Source organism: Macrotis lagotis, chromosome 5, assembly GCF_037893015.1.
Source record: "Macrotis lagotis isolate mMagLag1 chromosome 5, bilby.v1.9.chrom.fasta, whole genome shotgun sequence".
NCBI lineage: Eukaryota > Metazoa > Chordata > Mammalia > Peramelemorphia > Peramelidae > Macrotis > Macrotis lagotis.
The window spans coordinates 247214333-247230377 of record NC_133662.1 but is presented as its reverse complement, the minus strand read 5'-3'; the positions used below and the strand labels follow the sequence as shown (position 1 = coordinate 247230377).

Sequence of the window (16045 nt, the reverse complement as noted above, 5' to 3'; positions counted from 1 at the left end):
ACCTTTTTCTCAGGGTCACAGTTTCCTTCTCTGTAAAAGGGAGTCTTTGCTCTAACGTCTAGACCAACAGTATTTAACTTCCTTTGTGCCCTGAATCTATTAGGCAGTGCTTAGGAAAGCTAAGAGCCCTTTCTCAGAATCATATTTTAAAGTGTATATTCATAGGATCACAAATTAAACAGATTCTGTTGAAATAGATATAAATTTTCCCCCATTTTTCATGAATGTCCTGAGGGAGCCCTTAGGGTTCTGTGCATCCTAGGTTAAGAATCCCTTATGTCAAATGATTTCTATTGCCCTTTCCAGTTGACTTTTAATGGGATCCTAGGAATGTAAACCAAGGAATTAGTTAAAATGGAAAACTGCCTCAAAGTGAGCATTCATTCATAAAAATATGAAAAAGAGACATATAAGTGCAACTGTGTAATGCACAGCTAAGATTGGCCAGCAAATCCATTGAATCAACAAATTTCTCAAGTTTCCAATCCTTGTGGTATCATTATTTATTTTCAGAATCTATTTATTTTATTTATTTTCCTCCTTGGATAATAAAATCCAATCATGTGTTTTTTGTTTGGTTGGGTTTCTGGCTAGACAAAATAAATGAGACAGAAAAGGGAACCCTATAGTAATAGAAATTAGTACTATCCATGCATGTGTTTAGAAAGCATGAGAAATTCAGGCAGAAGTGTTAAGTACATATAGAAAGAAACTTTCAGCTAACACTTTGCTTCCCTTACAGGACAGGCCCAAGAAACCTAACTGATGCTATTATAGGCATTTCAAAAAGGAAAGGAGAAAGAAAATTAAGGATTTCAAGAAAGAATGTTTTCATTAGCCCCCTAACCTGCAGGAAAAAAAGGTGTTGAGTGATTTCTTGAAGGAGTTCTTCCTCTGCCTTCTCTGGGTAAAATTTGGCCAAGAACCGGAATTTTATTGGATCTTCCTTGGGAATTTCTTGTTCCAAAACCTATTTCCAAGCATGCAGACATAAAAAGAGACAAAATGATAAGTATTAGCAACTGCAGAGAAAAGTCAGAATGCCAATAATGCCTATTTCAATGAGTATATTATTATTCAGTTGCAAAAAAAAAAACTAATAAATAGAAGGAATTTGTCTATAATGTCCTCATGCAGATAAAGTTTCATACTTCAATAGAAAGAAAAGATTTTTGACATTTTATAATTAAGTATTTGGCACATATCCTTAGATCTTATTTCAACTATTTTGAGGGATTTTTCTAATGTGTCATATTTTTTTAAAAATTTATAGAATTTAGGGGCGGCTAGGTGGTGTAGTGGATAAAGCACTGGCCTTGTAGTCAGGAGTACCTGGGTTCAAATCCGGTCTCAGACACTTAATAATTACCTAGCTGTGTGGCCTTGGGCAAGTCACTTAACCCCTTTTGCCTTGCAAAAAAAAAATTTATAGAATTTACTGTTATTTTCAATCTTGTATTCGTCATGAGCAACAATTTTAACTGACCTAGTTATTGTCATATCCAGGTAATAAATCATTTATATCATGTTTTCCAAAAAGACTCACTGGATTAAGGAGCTAGTGATTGGGATATCCTCACCTTTTTTTCCATCTTCAACCAGGTACAGACCCCTTTAATGGTATACTGAAGGCCAAAGAACCAGGTTTCCCGGAGCCCTAGAGTTCGGCACACCAGGTCAAACAGATCTTTCCCCTTCCATTTCATCTGAAACAAGAATGAGACTGTGACTCAGCCCTCATGAAGTCTAGGGACTTCCTTCATGCAATCTGCCTGATTGTTCTCATCTAATTACAGGTGATAGTATTCTATTGGCCAGAGTCTTAGACCAAAAAATTCATTCTTTTCAGTATTTCAGTGACCCTTTCTTGAAATACTACCTACTACTCTGAGGTTAGAACCAGGAGATGCCTAGGTGTAGAGAGATGATCTCACCTCTTCAGGATCTCAGTAACAAGGAGAGATATCCCCAAATAGAAGAGATGTTGAAATCACCTTTCTCTTTCTTGGAATGGAGTATCCTGGCTAATCAGAGACCAACACCTCATACCAGGGTACCAAGATCTGTGTATCACTGATCTAAGAAATTCTTAGTACATTAGTGTTAGCAAATCACCAGCTTGAAGGAAGAAGAAGCCTTTAACAATATGTGGATCATTATCAAAGAGTCATGATCTTATTCTCCTCAGTATTTGAGGAAGGTCAATAAGGAGCACTGAGCCAGTAAAAGAACTCATATATAGCTGGTCATCAGAGCCATTTGGCAGTCAAAAAGGGCTTTCTACTTGAGGCCTCAGTTTGAGGTTGTCCTAATAATTTAGTACATCTGCTACTAGTTGGTAGCTGGGGGGTCAACTCACTTGCTATTCCAGTAGTGAAAGATTTCATGTTTGAGTAACTAAAGCTAATTTTATTTAGTCCTAAGAAGACCCCCAAAATCAATTAAACCAATAAATGAAAAGCAATGAAAATTTCACCATTTTATTACTTTCATCCACCTTCCTCTGTTCCTGGTGCTTATCAAATACTTTCCAAAGGAATCATACTGGTCAAAGATCAAGATTCCTTTTTCTCTGAGCGATTTATAAAATAGTTCAATAATACATCACCAGGTCTCTTACCTCACAGCTGAATTCCATCTCAGCATCCATTGTGATCACTTTGACTTTGAAAATCTTTGGCTGCTTTTTTGTCAGCCCCCTGATAGACATGTTTTTGGAAATAATGATCTTTCAGTTGATGGATTGACCTAATATTGAACAAGAAACAGAAAGGAGTCATCTCACCAGGTTAAGAAATCATTTCCAAGGGGCAGCTAGGTGGCGCAGTGGATAAAGTACTGGCCCTGGAGTCAGGAATACCTGGGTTCAAATCCGACCTCAGACACTTAATAATTACCTAGCTGTGTGGCCTTGGGCAAGACACTTAACCCCATTTGCCTTGCAAAAAAAAAAAAAAAACCTTAAAAGAAATCATTTCCAAAGTTATATTTCATTAAATGAAAATGAGGCAAATAGAAAATGATTCTTCTCCAAAATAGTTTTTCAGATGGGAGTTTTCTTTATTTTATACATGAAAATTGCATTTTCATTTATAACAAAGCCATAGTCCTGTTACCAAAATGGTTGCTATTGACAAACAAGAAATTTGAAAATGGACAAATATGAAATTTTAATTTGTTAAATTTAATTTAAATAATTTGTATGTTACTTGTCATTCATTTGCATATTATTGGCATGTTCAAAAATATACTTTCTAGCTCCACATTTGTTTACGCAAATGATCCTAGCTTTTCTTCCTGAAATATCCTGTAGACATATCACCCAGTAACCTCAGATTATATGATTTTGTTTTTCTCTAATCTTGAGACTTCTGTTGATTGGATAAATTTATATCATTATAATAACATGTCATTTGGCTCCAAGGTTGTCCAGGAATCTTTACAATTCAGAATATTGACAGTAATCTGGAAGTAGGTGAAGAAGACCTCCAAGCAGTCGAAATAGATGTCAGAAAGTCCATGTACTAAAGGTACTTTATTCACAGTAGGACTAATCAGACTAGCCCTTCAGAATCTATTCATTTCCTTTTTTAAAATGTGGTATTGATATCATTTTTCCATAACTTTCCTTTCTGAGTATATTCCATTCTGCTCCCCTCCCCAGTGAGTCATTCCCTTTTAACAAAATTAAAAAGAAAAGAGGAAAAAAAGCAGTTTAGTAAAACCAACTACCACATCAATGGAGTTTATTGTAAATACATTCATTATCCCACATACTGAATCTCCCACCTGGAAAAGAGAAAAGAAAGATGCATTTTCTTAACCCTTCCTTAGACCAAGCTTGGTGCTTTGGCCCATCTCTAATGGGGCTTCATATCTGGTCTCTCACATCATTCATCAGGAGTACCAAACTAGAAGGGGAAGGCAAACAATGGAAGGAGTATTGGCTCAGAAGTCCTAAAACCTGGTTAGCTCCTGGGCCACCTTAAAAATCACTTAATCTACTTGGGCCTCTCTGCTCTTTTGTAAAATGACTGGCATTTGAGGTCTCTTCCAGTTCTTAGAGCCAAGAACCTAAGAGTTTGTGAACTATAACATCTAAGAACTTAAGTTGCAAGAGAGAGTTGACATCAAAGGGAGGAGCCTGAAAAAAACAAACAAACAGAAAAAAGGGTAGCTTTAAAGACTTAGAAAAGTATTAACACGAGACCAGTTAGTCTGAAGGTGCTGGCCCCTCAAGGGACTATGGACAGTCAACTTCTGTACTAACTTCTGATTAATCACAGAGAAAGTATGGACTTGGAGAAAGGAGGGAAAGGAGATGACAAAACTTGGTCCCATTGATTGGTCCATGGGACTAAGGCTCAAGATGTTGCCATGGCTTCCAGGTGACCTAGGACATTAAAAGGTCCACTTTTAACAGGAACTAGCATCCCTCAGACTTAGATAAAAATTCCATTCCCCAGGAAACCACCACAGTCAGGTAACCACAACTATTTCCATATGGAGATAAAGGAGAACTCTGTTTACAGAAGCTAAGGCAGGATCCTTAATGACTATCTTTTCCAAGCTATTTTTGTTTTTTTTTTCCTACGGATTTTTTGCTTTGTTTTTGTAAGGTAACTTGCCCAAGGTCATCCAGCTAAGTATTAAAGGTCACATTTGAACTCAGGTTCCCCTGACTCGAGATTATCCACTATGCCAACTAACTGTCCCCTTCCATGCTATTTCTGAATAAATTTGGTTTTTGTAAAATTTTCACTTCAAATACTATGGGGGAATATAGTCAAGCCTCTTGACTCTTCCACCTTAAAAAAATAAAAGGTAGGCTTTAATGTAGAGTCTACCTTAGATACCCAACAGAACCCAAGACATTTAAAGTTAGAGAGGATTTCAATACTCTTATTTTATAGCAGAAGGAAGCCAGGGAGGGTCCTAAGACTTGCCCAAAGCCACATAGCTAGTAAGTGACAGAGCAGGACCTGGACAATTTTCTGCTCTGCCACATTATATCCTACATTTTCACTGTTGTTTATAATGATTGTAAGTCAAGAAATCACATTCAGTATATTCTGTTCACAAAGGCAATGAGTAGCATATTTAGAAATATTTTTAACTTAACTTTTAAAAAAAGTTTTGTGTTTGAAAGGATAGTGATTATTTAGTTATCTAGAAAATTTTTTCTTGTAAAAACTTCAACTTCATTTCCCGGATGACATAATTGAGACACTGAAGCACAAAATATCAACTGCCCAAGGTTAAATACAGATAAGAAGGAGGAAGAGCTGCTTGGAAATGAAGTTAGCCCCTCCTTGCCCACTGAGTCACTCTCTATCCGGTTGCTCCTACAAGTTCTCACTTGCTGTTCAACATTAATGGAACTCTATTTTTTTTAATATGTTTATTTTTTAAAAGAAAGATTGCATTTATTTTGAGTTTTACAATTTTTCCCCTATTTCAGCTTCCCTCCCTCCACCCCCCACGAAGGTAGTCTGTTAGTCTTTACATTGTTTCATATACACTGATCTAAGTTGAATGTGATGAAGGAGAAATCATATAATGGAACTCTATTTTAAAACACAGATAATAGAACCCCAGAATCCTTAACTGGTCAGAACTATTTAAAAATGTGACAATCCTAATTGCTCATCAAAAATGTGAACTGAGAGCTTGATGTTGGCCCCCTCTATCTTTTTCATTTTGGCAATCTGATAAATATCCTCATTAGAAATATGGTTTTAGCAGCAATTTGTCTAGTCAAATCTTCAAAATGAAAAAGTAATGGACACCAAATAGGCTTCCTTTATTCTTTTAACTTGTTTCTAATTCAATGATGAAAATAAAACAACAAGTTAGAAAAAAGTGATAGGGGGTGAAATTTCCAAAGATCATCCTGGGACTTGGAAATACAATCATGGTGGAAACTTAACCAAACCAAAACAAAGTCTGTGGGACCATCCTAATCAATTCTTGAATCAATCCATTATGATGAAAAATCTATATGGCTCTATAACATTCTCCTTCACTACTCACAACATTGTGAGGGACAGTGAAACAGGGAATTACTAGTCCAATCTAATATTTTTCTTGGCTTTTTCACTCCAAACATGAAATTCTCCCACTAAATATACCCCCCCCCCCCATTTTTGGTCCTGATCCAAACTGTTGGTCCTCTTTGAACAAGTGCTGTCTACTCTGTTAGAATCAGTGACAAGCCCAGAAACCAGGAAACACAAGAAATGAGAAGACGGGAGAAGATAAAAGCAGCAGAGAAAATCAAGAAAACACTTCATTTCTTCAGTCATGAGAAATGTAAAAATAACACCAAGATGCACAAAATATACCTATCTTCTACTGTATCTACTTCAGATCAATTTGCCTTTAGACAGAATGTAGGAAATAAAAGCAAATTACTAACTCTACTGTCATTAATTCATTACAGTGATCACAAATACAGAGGACAGTCTGTGCTTTTTCAGTGGTTATAATGTAAAGGTTTTCTATGTAAAGGTTTTCTAGTTCTCGCCCCCCCAAAAAAAACTATTAAAGATTGTTTACTCCCAGAAGTACAAAACAACTGATGGAATAAGTGTTTATAATGTGTTCTGACAATCCCAGTGGAGTGCTAATGAAAAACCAAGTACAAGGGGTAGCTAGGTGGCATAGTGGATAAAGCACTGGCCCTGGAGTCAGGAGTACCTGGGTTCAAACCCGGTCTCAGACACTTAATAATTACCTACCTGTGTGGCCTTAGGCAAGCCACTTAACCCCATTTGCCTTATAAAAAAAAAAAACAAACCTTAAAAAAAAAAGAAGAGAAACCAAGTACAAAAAAACCTTAAAAAAAAAAAAAAAGAAAAACCAAGTACAAGAATGTATATCTGTAAGGCACTTGTGCATAATTAAGCACAGGAAGAGATACCTGCTCTTCAGAGATAAATTATAGTCCAATCCCCAGAGGTTACACATGTTCTTAAAAAAACAAGGAAAATGTCACCTTTCTAACATACTTTTTTTTCACTGATCTTCTGGCTATCCCTTTAGGTACCTAGTTATAATTAACTTCTGTTATGTCTTCAATCCTGTATAACCTGGAAATTTTTGTCTATTCCATAGGAAAAAAAAATTGACAACAATTTTCATTTCCAATTTCATTGTGAGCTTTTCCCAGCCAGCTTCTCCATAGGAACCCCAGGAAGGGCTGAAAAGAGTACAGTAGCTAATCATTTCTCATTTCCTTCTCAATTACTTCTGCAACCTCAAAAGTTGTCACCCCAACAAAAGATCCCCCCAGGAGGTGATTTTAAAATCTCAGCCAGTCAAGAAAGGATTTTCTTACCTTAAGAACAAACTCACAAAAGTCTAAATGGAGTCAGATGCCTGCTTCTCCTTAGAAGCAGGGAAGGATGACAAGATGCTTCGGAGCCCCCAAGTCCACATCTTAGAGCAGATATCCAGAGCCCCGCCACAGAGAGCCTCTCTCAGGCTCCTGCCACACACACACACACACACACACACACACACACACACACACAAACACACACACATGCACGCGAAAGAGGTGCTTTTCTAAGTTCTCCCTTCCTTTGTTTCCTAGGCAGAACAGCCACTTAGCGCCCTCTGACAAAGCCAAGGGTTCCTTAAGCAGGTAACCCTGAGGAAAGTGGTTAACTCCTTCCTGCTTAGAGGAAGGCGACAAACCTACGGTTTTGAAACAACTGGCTTGGGAATCACATTCCCAGCTACACCTGCCCTGAGGACCCCAACCCTGCCAGTACAGGAACCAAGGTGGAGGTGGGATATTCACAGAGAGCTAAGAGCTTGCTTCAAAACAAACAGTAAGGGATAACCATGGTCACTGATAAGTGAAGAAGTGTCTGAAAAACAAACAAAATAAACAACATAAAACGGTTCCAATGGCCCTCTAGATAATAAATGTGAGTAAATGTTAAATCAATATGCTCAGGTTCATTTATTTTCTTTAGTTCACAGGACCAAGGGTGTAAATAGGCATCAAGATGTCACAAATAGATAGAACCCTGGGAACTGGAGTCAAGAAAAGCTGAGTTTGAATCCAATGCCAGACACTGTGTGACCTTGGGAAAGTCACTTAACCCTGTTTTGCCTCTGTTGCCTCATCTGTAAAATGAACTGGAAGAGAAAACAGCAAAATATCCAGTATCTTTGCCAAGAAAATCTCAAATGAGGTCATGAAGAGTCCAATAGGACTGAACAACAAAATAAGGGAATAATAGCACCTAGATCCCAGGGCTTTGAGAGCAACAAATAATATAAGGATTTAGGACCATTTGACTTTTTTCAGAAAAGAGGAAACAAAAGCATATACTAACTTTACTTTCATTCATTCATTACAATGATTACAAATAGAGAGGTGACTAGTTTGTGCTTTTTTTAGTGTTAAACCTCTATGTAAAAAAATGGTTTTCTCATTCTCCCCCAAAAACCAATTTATTAAAGGTTGCAAACCTAAAACTTAAACTATATGTAAACCTAAAACTATATGTAAATAAGTTATAATAGCTATATATATATAATAGCTATAATAGCTAAAACTATATGTAAATAATAGCTATTATTATGAAATACTTTAGAGACCATCTAGTACAGGGGTTCTTAAACTTGTTTGCTTAATGGACCATTCTGGTGGTCTGGAAAAGCTCAGGGAAGGATCCCTTTTCTAAATAATCATTCAAATGCACAAAATAAAAATTATAAAGAAACCAACTATAATAAAATAGCTATTTTTTTTAAGTTTGTGGACTCCAAATTAAGAACACTTGATCTATTCCAGCAACATTTAACAAATGAGGAAACTAAGGTCCAGAAAAGTAACCAGGCGTGAAATAACATGCATAATAATATTTAAATTAATAGGTAACAGAGTCAAGATTTGAGCCACCATTATTTGAGCCCCCTTCAATGAGGGCTCTAGAGAAAAATGTCACCCTGTACCAGATCTTCTGACTAGAGTCCAGCAATCTACCTACTAGGCCATCTGGCTACCTTGTCAAGAAATCTGACAGCCAATCAAGAGAACCTGTATAAGAACTAATCATATACTCAGAATCATACAATTTAGAATTAGAAGGAACCCTAGAGATCATACTTCTCCCTTTCGTTTTACAGATGAGGAAACTGAGATCCACAGAGGTAATACAAAGTAAGGATGGCCCTTTGTCATTGGTTTCCAAGGCCAAATCTCATTTTTTCTACCCTTTTATTCCAGACTCTGATAACTGGAAATGCTAAATGTGACTCTACAGGAAGACGCAGTTTGGACAAAGGAAAAGGACATTGCAGATAGAGTGAATGGCATGAAAACACAGATAGATATTAGTTTGATTATGAGTGTAACTTAACTGAAAGGTTCGGTACCTGAAGATGGGAAGTAGGAACTGAGCCTGGAAAGCTCAACTGAGGCCAGAACATGGACAGCCTTAACTGCCATGCCAAATACTTTGGCTTATATTTTCTAAACAATGGGAAGCCACTAAAGATTTTTAAAGAAGATTTACACAGTCAGGCATGCTTTGAAAGCAATAGTAATGTCCTTATACTTCTATATCCCAGAATTCAGTGTGACAAGTAAATAAATCCTTTTAAATTGGTTTAGTGATTCTGTGTTTCAATAGAGTTAAGTTCTTCCTCTTGTATACATCAGCCTTAGCCTAGTGCTTGGAATAGAGCATGGCAATCAATTAATAAATGTTGCTGACTTGAGTCTTTTTTGGAAAATACATTTTAGAAAACTCTTTTTAGGCTTAAATTCAAAATTATATTCAAACTTTCACCATTACATGCATATATATATATATATATATATATATATATATATATATATATATATATATATACACACAGATAGACATATGGATAGAGATCAATACCTATAGATTAGAAATACAAAATTGAAAGAGATGCACAAATATCACATACACCTTTCATGCAAGAGTGGAGTCGTAGCTAGGTAACCCAGTGTACAGAGTACTGGCCTGGGAGTCCTAAAGACCCTGGTCTGAATCCTGCCTCAGCCTCCCTGTGCACCTCTAAGCAAGTCATTTAACCTCTCCCAGCCCAAGTTTCCTCATCTAAAAATGAGAAACTAACCACCAACAACCTCCACCAAACAGTATGAGGATCAAGTGAAATAACACATAAAAACCATTTCTCCCTATATAAATATTATTTATTTCAACTGATCCTTACAAATAAAGTATTTACTGAACCCTTATTATATGACATCATGATAAGCACTAAGCAATCAGTTTTGCTCTCAAGGACCTTAGATTCTAACTGGAGAAGACTATATATAGGGGAGTGGTTGTGTTGAGTGTATGTGCACGTGTGTGTATGTATGTGTGGTTGTGGGTGTGTAAGCATGTATGTGTGTATGTGCATGTTTTGGGATAGGTGGGAGAAAAGTATTCAGTAGCAGAGCATGAAAAATAAATGACCAAGAAATGGCCTCAGGAGCCTGAATGCAGGAGGAAGTAAGGTTCAGACTGACCAAAAGGAAGCCAAAGAGGACAGTGGCAGATTCAGGAAGGAGTTACACATTTAGAGGTAGTTGGTGGTGTAGGACAGTGTTAAACCAAATTCCCAATTTAGTGGTCTTTCAATGACATGAAGTCCTTCTTATTCTGGCTGATTTAAGGGCAAACTATGTCAAACACCTCTGCAATTCCCTCATCCAAGTGTCTCCATCTGCAAAATGAAAAGGTTGAGTTGGGTGTTCGGAGGAAGCACTTAATACTCCTAGATTGTTTGAAAGTCCTATGAAGGTGATCTTTAGCATTCAGTCTAACTGGTTTGGACCTGAAATCAGGAAGACCTGGTTCTGAATCCAGTCCCTCACCCCTGATCACTATGACACCCTGGTCAACTACCTTAAATCTATGTATGCCTCAGTTTCCCCCCTCTGTAAAACATGCATAATTGCTCCTACCTTCAGACTGCTGCACAGTACAACACACAAGGCCTTAGCACAGGGCTTGACACAGTAGGTGCTTAATAGTTTTCTTCCTCTTTTCACATTGGACATTCTAAACTGAGGCTGAGTTTATTGGACTGAAGGGGAATATTGTACGCCAATCCTTCTTGCCCAACTTACTGTACATGATCTTTTTTTGTTTTTTGCAAGGCAATGGGGTTGAGTGACTTGCCCAAGGCCACACAGCTAGGTCATTATTGTCTGAGGTTGAATTTGAACTCGGGTCCTCCTGACTCCAGGGTCTGTGCTCTATCCACTGTGCCACCTAGCTGCCCCTGTACACGACCTTTAAAGGAGTCCATTGCCCACTTTTAAGATTACAAGGCTAGGGATCCTAGAATCCTGAGAAAAGCTACAAAGAACAGACTGCTTCATATTTCTGAAGTTACTTATGCTCTTTGTGTTGAGGGGAAATATGACATTATTTGAATAAGCACATAGTTTTTGAGATACCTTTATGTCTTGCTTCTGTGGATGTGATCTATGTTAACATTATACAAATATAAAAAGAAATGGTCCAGATATTGGGAACTGATCACATATATGCTATGGAAGCATATAATACACACACACACACACACACACACACACAAAAGATTGTAAGCAGGAACTGTTTTTTGCCTATTTTGTATTCCCAGCACTTAGCACAGGCATTTAATGTTGTTACTGTTTGTCCTTTACTTTTTTTTAGGTTTTTGCAAGACAATGGGGTTAAGTGACTTGCCCAAGGCCACACAGGTAATCAAGTATCTGAGGCCGAATTTGAACTGGATCCTGACTCCAGGGCCGGAGCTCTAGCTGCCCCTTGTCCTTTACTCTGGATGAAGACCACGACTTCAGGAAGGTGATTCCATGCATTGGATTTGAGGGGGCTGCGCCGAGTCCCCGGCCTCTCCTCGGGGGTCAGGTGGCCCTGGATGCCAGTCAATCAGGGTCCAGTGCCTTGACGCGAGTCAAGGTCGCGTTTGCCGCCGAATTTGAACTCCGAGCCCGAGGGCGCGGCTCCCTCAGTATCCACGGGCCGCGGGGCTTCTCCGGGCCTCGCGCTCGTCTTTGGGGCTCCGCCTCAGCGCCCCCAGCTTTGTCCGGTGGCGGGGCGGCTGCCTGGTGCAGTGCCCTCATTTTACAGCGGAGGAAGCCGAGCCCCGAGGGGCCGCAGGGCACACGGCCGGGCCGGGCCGCGCCCCCTGCGTGTCCTCCTCCGCTCAGCCCAGGGTGGTGGTTGGGGTTACGGCCCCGAGTCTAGGCCAGGGGGACCCCGGCCCCGACCGACCCCGCCCCGCACCGAGGCTGAAAAGAAGAGGTAGAAGGCGGCGACCGCGGGGGCCTAGGCCGGAAGCGAGGCGGCGCCGCATCCGGCCTTCCGCCTCGTGTCCCGCCCCTATCCGCCCGCCCGGCTCCGGATTGGTGGATAACGGGGAAAGGGGAGGGGAGATATCGGGCCACGCCCCCTAAGGCGCGCGGTTTGTTCCGGTCGCTCGAGAGGGAGGCGGGGCGTCCGGGCACGCGCCGTGACGCCGCGCCGGCGTCGCAGGTCAGAGGTCAGGCTCCTCGGGCCGCCGGTGCGGTTAGGCCCCCGGTGGCGCGCGGCTCCTCCTCGGTCGGGGTACGAGCCCGCTGGGCCGCGAAGCGGCGGGAGGGCTCGGGCCGTGCGGGCACGGGACGAGGGAGGGATGAGGAAGCCGCGGGGCTGGCCTGGAGCCCCGGCCGGGCCCGCGGGTGCGCTCCCCGCGCCTCCCCCGGGTGCGGAGAGCCGAGCTGGGACGGAGCCCCGACTCCCTCTCCCTTGCAGGGGGGGAAACTGAGGCAGGGGCCCCGCTGGAGCTCAGGCCCTGAAGGCCGCTGCCCCTTCCCTCCGCAGCCGCCCCCAGCCTGGCAGCTCCCCGAGGGCCCGCGCCGCCGGCCCCTCACCAAGCCCCGGGCCTCGGCCTCCCGCCTCCGTGCCAGTGCCACATCCCGACTGCAGCGGGCATCGGCGGCGTCCAAGAAGAAAAGGAGCCCAGGGACTGTCGCCCCGGTTCTCCGCTTCCGTAACCCTAATCAGAGCATGGTTGGGATTCTCGTGGTCCAGTAGATAGGAGGGCCAGACCCAAAAACTCGCCTTGCTGGGTTCAAATCTGGCTGGGTGACCCTGGGCAAGTCACTTAACTTTGCCTCAGTTTCCTCATCTGTCGAATGAACTGTAGAAAGAAATGACAAACTACTCCAGTATCTCTGCCAAAAAAACAGCAAATGGGGTCACGAAAGAATCAGACAGGACAATTAGTTTTATCATAAGTTTTACCAGATTGACAAAGGAATCCATGACCCAAAATAGCTTAACCTTTTCTAATCAAGGTCAACACCAGAACAGGTCAGGATGATGGGAAGGGATTCATCTACCTCTGGCATATAGCCAGGCAGTGACAGAGGCTGGACCCCATCCCTACCCTCTTCTCTTCTTTACTTGGGTATTTTTCCTAAGGTCTAGAAACATTGGAAGACTTCTGTATATTTAACTTTCAACTTCTTGGGTGAGGGTGAAAATTAGGAAGCAAGGTTTGAAACTTGGCTACTCCTCTCACCCAGCCTGTTTATGTTATCAGTCATGATCACCAACTAGACAGATTGTTAAGCTTTGAAATTTCTTTCTCAGGTAACACAGTCTTCAAAATGTCGGTTGTTCGTTCTACTGTCCATGCCAAATGGATCGTGGGTAAGGTGGTTGGAACAGCGATGCAAAGAACTGCCAAAGTGCAAGTTAACAGGCTCGTTCTGGATCCCTACTTACTAAAGGTGAGTCTTATCGTTATTGTCATCAAATATGATTGATAAAGCAAAAAACCACATACAGGACTTCACAAAGTACAGATCTGGTCCTCGACTCTCCTTCAAAATAACACATTTGAAAAATCATTCCTGGCTAAGTTGATTCAAATCTAGCTTTGTTTTCCCATAACTTTTTTTACAAATGTTATCCCAAACTCAATATGAACATAAAAAAATATGAACATAAAGTTGTATCTACTTTAGCAAGATGATTTACATATTACACTTTTAGTATCTCTAATCCCAATCAGTTTTGTTTGTGTCTATAATTTAAATAGCTGGGCACAGTCAACATAATGTTATTTTGTTACGGTTTTTGTTGCATCCTGTCCAACTTGAAGTTTTCTTGGCAGAGATACAGAGTTTGCCATTTCCTTCTCCAGTGGATTAAGGCAAACAGGTAATTGTTTTGCCCAAGGTCAAACTGCTAGTGAGTGTCTGTGGCCAAATTTGAAATTATGGAGCTGAATCTTCTGACACCGGGACCAGCACTTCAGACTCTTTACCGCCTAATTTTGCTTTACTTTGCAGTGTCACTTTACTCTTGTATTTCATTACACTGATGTCCCACCATTTATTCAGCCATCTGCCATTTGATCTTCATTTATATATGGCCTACTCTGTGCCAGACACTGTGCTAATTGTTTAACAAAAATTATCTCATTTGATTTTCACAACCACCCTGGGAGGTTGGGGCTATTGTCATTCCCATTTTTATAACTGAGGAGACTGAGGCAAACAGGTGAAGTGACTTGCTCAGGATCACACAGTAGTGACTGAGACTAGATTAGCACCCAGGTCTTCCTGACTCCACGTTGTTGGCCATTTTTCATTCTAGCAAACAGCAGCTGCAACTATTTAGGATCCATGTGAGTTGTGGAGATCAGAATTGAGGGATACTTGGAGGATGACTGTAGGGTGCAAATAAGAAATGTTGGGAAGCACCTTGCTGCTCCCTGAGCATTATGGATTCACCCCATCCTCAGAAACTGAGTCTTCTGTCTTATCCTTCTTGGGGAACACTATTAAGTTATGAAGACAGGATATAAACTAGACTCTTCTTTTCTCAACAGTACTTTAATAAGCGCAAAACTTACTTTGCTCATGATGCCTCGGAGCAGTGCACAGTTGGAGACATTGTGCTCCTCAAAGCATTGGCGGTGCCTCGAACCAAGCATGTGAAGCATGAATTGGCTGAGATCATCTTCAAAGTTGGAAGAGTCATTGACCCAATTACTGGGAAACCCTGTGCAGGAACCACCTACTTGGAAAGCCCAATAAACTCCAAGACTGCCCTCCTCAACCCAAGTCTGAAAGAACCGGATGTTCCTTCAGCATAGCCCTGCAGGGTCACCCAGAACCCACCAGAAGGCAGAAGAGGTTTCTGTGAATGTTCTCGGCTTCAACTGCCCCTACTTCTGTAGATGAAGAATCCCAAATGAAACAATAAGTAAGGGGCTTTTTGAAGAGCATGCCTTTTCACAAGGCCTCATGACTCCTTCAGATCACCTTATCAGAATGACAATGTGAATGTCATCTTCCATCTTATAACCACAGACTGTATCATTGACTAAGCTAATTGCTGTGGAAAATAGGATTGAGGGTCCACAGAATGTAAAATAACGAGAGCTGGGGGAAAGGGGTGAGTAGAGGACATGTTTGTGAATAATTATCCTTTTCTTAAATAGTAAAATCATGGAAGGACTGTATCTGATTTTTATTTTTAATGATTTGTATTCCATTTTTTTCTCACCCCTTATTCTAAATGGGAAAAAGGTCTTCAATTTTATGGAAGATTTATTTATATAGATTAAATTGAATAAAAAAGAAAAAACCTTTTTTAAGGAGTTGGGGGAAAACGAAGCCTCGCAACATGTTTCCAGGAAGCAAACTGTTCATCCCTTCGTGTGAAATTAGGAAAAATGAAGCTTCCCTTTTAGTCATGTAGTCATAACTACAATTTGTTTTCAGACTAAGAAGCTGAGGGCTGTTCCAAATGATGAGCCCTTTGGGGATCCAACGATGGGAGAGGCAGGACAGTTGTGCCCCTCCCCAGTGGGGTCTGCCAGGAGGTTGGGGGGGTGACCGAGGCGTGCAGTTCGGGTGTGTGCCCCCCGCCGGGCCCGAGCCCCGTGGCTGCCTTGTTAGCGGCACTGGGACTTGGGCATTTGAGGAGAGCCGCTGTCCCTGTGCTGTTTCTCCCCGCAGCCACGGCAGGACAGCCGC

The 16045-nt window shown here is 41.0% G+C and overlaps 2 protein-coding genes across 7 annotated transcripts in view; one reads left to right on the top strand and one right to left on the bottom strand.

The window, feature by feature from the left end:
* Positions 1-9812, bottom strand: part of LOC141488891 (merlin-like) — a 58566-nt gene extending 48754 nt beyond the window's left edge. For all 4 annotated transcript variants that reach the window (XM_074189326.1, XM_074189325.1, XM_074189327.1 and 1 more), the window contains exons 1-4: positions 7340-9812; positions 2621-2748; positions 1581-1706; positions 848-970 (exon numbers count right to left, since the gene is read on the bottom strand). In XM_074189326.1, the coding sequence (XP_074045427.1) occupies positions 848-970; positions 1581-1706; positions 2621-2710 (339 nt within the window). In that variant the 5' untranslated portion in view covers positions 2711-2748; positions 7340-9812. The remainder of the gene's footprint in view (positions 1-847; positions 971-1580; positions 1707-2620; positions 2749-7339) is intronic.
* A 2701-nt stretch (positions 9813-12513) lies between these two features.
* Positions 12514-15643, top strand: MRPS17 (mitochondrial ribosomal protein S17). Of its 3 annotated transcripts, none has more exons than XM_074189322.1 (3): positions 12514-12617; positions 13647-13786; positions 14893-15641. In XM_074189322.1, the coding sequence occupies exons 2-3, from the start codon at positions 13664-13666 to the stop codon at positions 15157-15159; spliced, it is 390 nt and encodes a 129-aa protein (XP_074045423.1). In that variant the 5' UTR covers positions 12514-12617; positions 13647-13663; the 3' UTR covers positions 15160-15641. The 3 variants fall into 3 exon arrangements, with proteins under 3 accessions (XP_074045423.1, XP_074045424.1, XP_074045422.1); XM_074189323.1 differs by lacking the exon at positions 12514-12617 and adding an exon at positions 12870-13028 and having other exon boundaries at positions 14893-15643; XM_074189321.1 differs by lacking the exon at positions 12514-12617 and adding an exon at positions 12871-13146.
* Positions 15644-16045: the final 402 nt, after the last annotated feature.